Raw genomic sequence first — 6,000 nt, 5'->3', positions numbered from 1 at the left:
GACATGTGTCTTACACTAGTCCTCAAGAGTTTCCTCTTCAGATTCCCACTAATAACAACTTGAGTTTTTACACATGTTCAACTTAACAACCTTACACTAACAACTTGAGTTTTTACACAGGTTAAACCTAATAAACTTACACCAAGCTTTTTTACAGATTTACCTTTCAACCTTCAAATCTATTGCAAAACTTCATTTGGCCTACTTCATCATAGGGTAACCACTAATGGGATCAATAAAATTATCTTAATTCAAAGTCCCTCAAGTATGAGGCCTTGAAAATAACGAAATGATTTAATAGAGACATAAATAATTTATTTCGGGGTGAGACTTAAAAGGCGAGTCCCTCGGCCAAGGCTTAGATAGTCAAGTCCCTAGAGCGATAATTAGATATTCGGATTCCTCTGGTGAGACTTAGTAAAGGTGGATATGTCCATCTCATAGGCCATTGAATTTGTGTCATTTCCCCGCTAGAAGAGCTTTGTAACATTTCCCTCAAGGATTTCTTTAATGATGATACTCTCGCTTTAGGTGGTATGTTTATTGATTTCCTTTTATTATTGTTCTTTGAGTTGGCAAATATATCTTGTGAGACTTAGCCCTAAGGGGTCGTTATAATTTCTAATATTGATTTGAACGAGATGTTCTCTTAGGGAGGCCTCGATTTCTCGCCAAGAAACAAGGTTTGGGAAGGGAGATATGGTTTAAATTTGTGAAACATTGATCTTTTTCTAATGATAATGACCTAGCACATATTATTTCAGCTCCACGAACTCCTAAATAAAACAGGGCTATAAAACGCAAAAAATAGGTCTCTTCAAGAGCTATCGAGGTCGATGCTCAATGAGACCAACCTTCCTAAGTATTTTGGAGTAGATGTGGTAAACACGACTTGTTATGTGATGAATCTTATCTTTTAAGTCCAATTCTAAAGTTTACTCCCTATGAATTATACAAAGGAAAGAAGTATAATGTTTCTCACCTTCACGTTTTTTGATGCAAGTGCTTTGTCCTTAATAACATGAATGATAACATTGGCAAATCCGATGTTAAAGTCAATGAAGACTTATTATTTGGATATTCCACTTCTAGTAATACTTTTAAAATCTTTAATAAACAAATTCTGACTATAGAAGAATTAGTCGATGCTATCTTTAATGAAACCAACCCTTAGTAGGTAGAGATAGAAGTGTTCGATTGTGCATATTCTTTGAGAAAGACTCTTTTAGAAGACCAAGATCAAGACAAAAAGCAAAACCAAGACCAAAACAAAAAAAAAACTTAAAATAAAGATAAAAATTAGGATCAAGTCAAAGAGCAAAACCAAGACCAAGACAAAAATAAATAAAATAAAGACAAAAATCAAACTAAAGATAAAAATTAGGATCAAGTCAAAGAAGTAAGTAAAGACAATCAAGAGCTACCAAGAAATGAAAGGGAGGACAATAAAAAATTATTTAATTTAGAATGTCATGAGAGATATTTCTAAGGGAGTCTTTATATCTTTATCCTTTATTTTTTCAATATTTTATTTCCGCTGCTTAATTTCCTCTTCTTCTCTTTTCTCAAAATCAATCAACTTGAAAATCAATTGTTTAAAAAAAATCAAAAATTAAATAACACAATCCACCCGCTTTTGTTAGAAATCACTTGATGAACATCCACATCTAAAGAAGCAACAAAGCTAGTAATAGAAGAGGAGATTGCAACAATACCACCAATGACATAGGTAATCCTTCTTGTAAAATCATACATAAACAAAAAATAGTAAAAATTGTATATTTTTATGTTGATCAAGTCTATGCAAGAACAGAAACAAAGTAAGAACTGCAAATAGTGAGAAACAAATACAGAGGCAATTCATATTACATTGATTGAGAACATAGGAATACTCATGCTTCTGCCTCCTTGACATCAGTCCCATTTAATATTCTTAGCCGGCTAACCTATATGTTTCCACCCATTTCTCCAAATAGTAAGGTTGCAAAGTCTCTGACCCTTCATCAGATTCAATCCAGTAATTCATTTTCCTCTCTTTAAAAATCTACCATTGAAAATAGGTCATAGATATCAAGTTTTGTTTCTCATATTGAACAAAGACACTACCATTAACAGCCATATATATAGTTTGAAAACAGACTAATCATTAAATGCATAACACATACAATCTCAAACAAATGTGTATTCATATTTTCAGCCCATAATAAAGAAACTAATAAAACTGATGATCTTCTTAAACTCCCATGAAAGCTCTACACTGTGAATCCCAATGTTCCTTTATTTGCTTAATCCTTTCTACTCTCTCAGATTGAAGCCTTTGTTCCCAATATTCCTGGCAGCTGTAAAACCATCAAAATTATCAAGTTCAAACAATGCATATATCATAAACAATATGATTATACAACATTTAAATGTGATTGATCGTACCTCCGACCTAACAGAATATTTAGTTCTTCCAAATGCACCGCGCCTTCATAAGCCGCACGCTGCGATCAACAAAAGTATAACTTGTTAGTATACGATTCAAATTAATTGAGTTCAATTGATTCATATCATATAATGTATAATTAATATTACCTCGCGGCATAGAGGACATTTTTCTTTAGGATCTGCGGTCTTAAGCCCATCGACAATAGATACCGATGCAGCCGAGCAAGCACAAATGTAACAGAATATATGACCACAAGTCAGAGAAACTGGATCAAACACTGTGTCCTGACATAAAAGAGCCAAATGAACAATGTCAACATAATGTCATCATAATCTCTTAACTTGACTAGATCTTCATCTGCCTACAAGTTGCAATCTAAGTCAAATGAAAAATAAGATTACTCGTAATGCATAAAAAAATAACTTACCAAGCATATAGAACAAGTCAAGTCAATATCAATTTTGACAGAATCAAAAAGCTCACAAGTAAGTGATGGTTTTCCATCCTTAAATGTTAGAGAACATTCATCAAACAAAGCTGTTTCCTTCCTTGAACTGATCTTAGTTTCTCTTAAATTGATGTGGAAAGCCATAAGCTCACAAAGCCATGGACTTTGAAGAATTTCCTTGTGCATACTTTGGACCTGTGACTTAAACAATTGCCCTTGTTTCGAATAATGAACCTGCAATAACATTAGAAGAAATTAAGAAGAACGCATAAACAAAGCCACTGTGTTGTTTGCACGCCCTCAAAGGCGGTCCTGATCATCATACCTTATCATATTTCTTTAGAATTTTTCGGATTGCGGTAGCGTTGATGAGTGCATAAGTAACAAGATCTTCACCTTCTTGAATAAGAGCAGTGTGATTTTTATTAGACTTGCCTTTGAACCATAAAAGGTACTTTTTGAAACCAGAAGCAAGATGAAGCTCAAGCAATTTCTGTGCACGTTGATTAAAGCAACCAACTATCTCAGACATTTCACTCAGAAGTGAAGGGAAAAACGTTCCATCACACACTAAAAAAAACAAACAATCACACCAAGTTAGATCCAATATTTGAAAACAGATTAATCATTCATCACATTCAGAAGGAAAAAATCAAACTATTTGATAACCTGAGCACTGGTTGGGACAGGTTTGAGAAGCTATATGGGATTGAGATTGAGGATGAGAGTGAGAATGATCTCTACGGCACTTCTTCAAGATCTTCTTGAGCTTCTTGAATCCAACTTCAGGAAGCTTCTTCTTCTCCTGGCCTTGCATGTATTGCTGGTATTTTTTGCAGAACTTCATGTTTTTCAACAAACATTAATTAATGATCCTATACTTTTTTTTGTGTTCTTGAAAACGATGAATCTCTGTCACAACAAAAATGTGATTCTGTTTGTTTGTGTTGGGTCTATATAGCGAATTTTTAGTACTTTGGTTCTCAAGTTTTTATTGTTGCTCACGTTAATTGTAGCAAAAACATTTTGATTGTGTGAAAAAGATAAACTCCAACAACAGACACGTTACCACTTTTTATCTTGTGGAATATAGTCAATTTTTTTTAATTATAAATTACTACTATGCAATTTTAATAAAATACTAATATTTATTTTTAAATTTAACTGAAATATATATAAAGAAATTTTTTTATAGAGTCAATCAATCACAATTTACGATAATTAATTAATTTAAAATATATGCTAATTAGTGTTTTCAAAACACTAATTAAAAGATTAAGAAGATAAGATGAGTATTGTTTGAGAGATTAAAAAAATAAATTTTTTAGAATATGTATATATTCAGTGTATTAAAAACATAAATTATTAATTTTTTATAAAAATATGATATGTACTCAATACATTAAATATATAATTTTTTTATTTAGAACTCCTATTAAAATATTAATCATTCAACCTAAAGGAATAAAAGTACCGGCCAAAAAAAAAAGATAAAATTAAAGTGGTATGAATATGATGTAATTGTAATGCCATCTACTTTTCTTTTTATTTTATTAATTGATTCGGTCAAAAGAAGAAAGTGAAGTGATAGTGCTAATTTTATACAGTTTGTTGAAGTGCTGGCTAACTTTATAGAAAGCGTGTTTATCTTCTAGTATTGCAGAAAATAGCAAAATAAATCAAACTATTAATGAAAATGTAATTTTTTTCTCCAAATTTTTTTTAAAAAAAAAACATATGTACCAACTTGAATTTCTAAAAGAAATTAAAATTTATTACATATGTTATTGTTTAAACCTTACGAACAATAACATATAAATTATAATTTTTTTGAATGCAAGTGACTGCATATGCTTATATAAAATTATAATTTAAACCTTATGAACAATAGCATATATTCGATTATTAGATTACATATGATATATATGTTATTGTTTAAACCTTATGTACTAACTATTAATAAATTGTACAAAATATTATATAAGCAATTTTTTTTTAAAATTTGATAATCTAATAATCGAAAAATTGCGGATTTAAAATTGTTCCAAGTAGTTTGATGTTGCTGCACATTTGTAGAAACTCATATTTTCAGAAAAGGGATCAGCTGTGCGGACTCTTTGACTAATATATAACTAACGGTTTTTTATTACACTAACTATAATTTGATTTCTATTTTTTGAGAGCCGATTTTATAAAAAAAAATACTAGATTTATCATTTTTTAGGTTTAGTTTTTTCTGAATGAGTTTTGATGTAGTCTCCCACTCCTTTTTGAATCAATTTATTTTTGATGTTATATAATCTCATTTAAAAAAACCAAATACAAAGTATAACATAATATATATATATATATATATATATATATATATATATATATATATATATATATATATATATATATATATATATATATATATATATAAAAAGATTCATTTTGATTCTTCACAAAAAATTAAAGAATTCAAATTAACTTCCTATAAAAAAATTGATTTAATCCCTTATAAATTATAAGAAATTGATCTAGAGATCTTTGAGTTACATCTTATGTCTATACCAATACACTATGTCAATGTAAATTATTGATGCATATTTTTATGATTTGTAGTATTATTAAATAATTTTGAATTTAAAATAAAAAAATAAATATGAGTACTTTCACGTTAAATGGTAGTAAATTTAGACCAATCAATTTTTATTGTTGATATTTTTAATGGTAAATACTTAATTTAATAACTAACAATATATATTTACTTATTTACTTATTTCAAATAATATAAAAATTTAAAAATAGAATTAATATGTAATTCTTAAATATAATTAATCAAATTGAAATAAATAAATATTTAATAAAATTACTATTAAATTAATTTATCATTATTTTATTTTATTTTAATTAAATAAATTATTTTAAAAACAAATTAATTATTTTGTTTGAATTAATTAACTATTTTTATAATTAATTATATTATTATTAAATTAATTAATTATTATTTAATATGAATTTATTTGAAATAAATAAATATTTATTTATGTATTATTTAATTTCAATTATATATTATTAAATTATATTTAAAATTTACATTTTATTAACTTTATTTATAAATATATATTTTATTTGAAAT

At 27.9% G+C, this 6,000-nt stretch overlaps 1 protein-coding gene across 1 annotated transcript; it reads right to left on the bottom strand.

Moving 5' to 3' along the window:
• Window positions 1-1,754: 1,754 nt before the first annotated feature.
• LOC131612985 (E3 ubiquitin-protein ligase NLA-like) lies at window positions 1,755-3,922 on the bottom strand. Its single transcript, XM_058884713.1, has 6 exons — window positions 3,549-3,922; window positions 3,205-3,449; window positions 2,859-3,113; window positions 2,578-2,715; window positions 2,428-2,486; window positions 1,755-2,339 (listed from the first exon to the last, which is right to left on the bottom strand). Exons 1-6 carry the CDS (start codon window positions 3,724-3,726, stop codon window positions 2,234-2,236), a joined length of 981 nt encoding a protein of 326 aa, XP_058740696.1. The 5' UTR covers window positions 3,727-3,922; the 3' UTR covers window positions 1,755-2,233.
• Window positions 3,923-6,000: the final 2,078 nt, after the last annotated feature.

The sequence above is a fragment of the Vicia villosa genome, linkage group LG6, assembly GCF_029867415.1.
Source record: "Vicia villosa cultivar HV-30 ecotype Madison, WI linkage group LG6, Vvil1.0, whole genome shotgun sequence".
In the NCBI taxonomy this organism is placed as follows: Eukaryota; Viridiplantae; Streptophyta; class Magnoliopsida; order Fabales; family Fabaceae; genus Vicia; species Vicia villosa.
Note: the sequence above shows the minus strand (reverse complement) of the source record. Positions and strands in the feature narration are given on the sequence as shown.

Coding starts and splice junctions, on each gene's coding strand:
- LOC131612985 (XM_058884713.1), bottom strand. CDS start 3,726: ATGAAGTTCTGCAAAAAATACCAGCAATACATGCAAGGCCAGGAGAAG. Junction 3,114..3,204: donor TTCTAAAGAAATATGATAAG/GTATGATGATCA, acceptor ATGTTATTGCAG/GTTCATTATTCGAAACAAGG. Junction 2,716..2,858: donor TGACTTGTTCTATATGCTTG/GTAAGTTATTTT, acceptor CTTTTATGTCAG/GACACAGTGTTTGATCCAGT.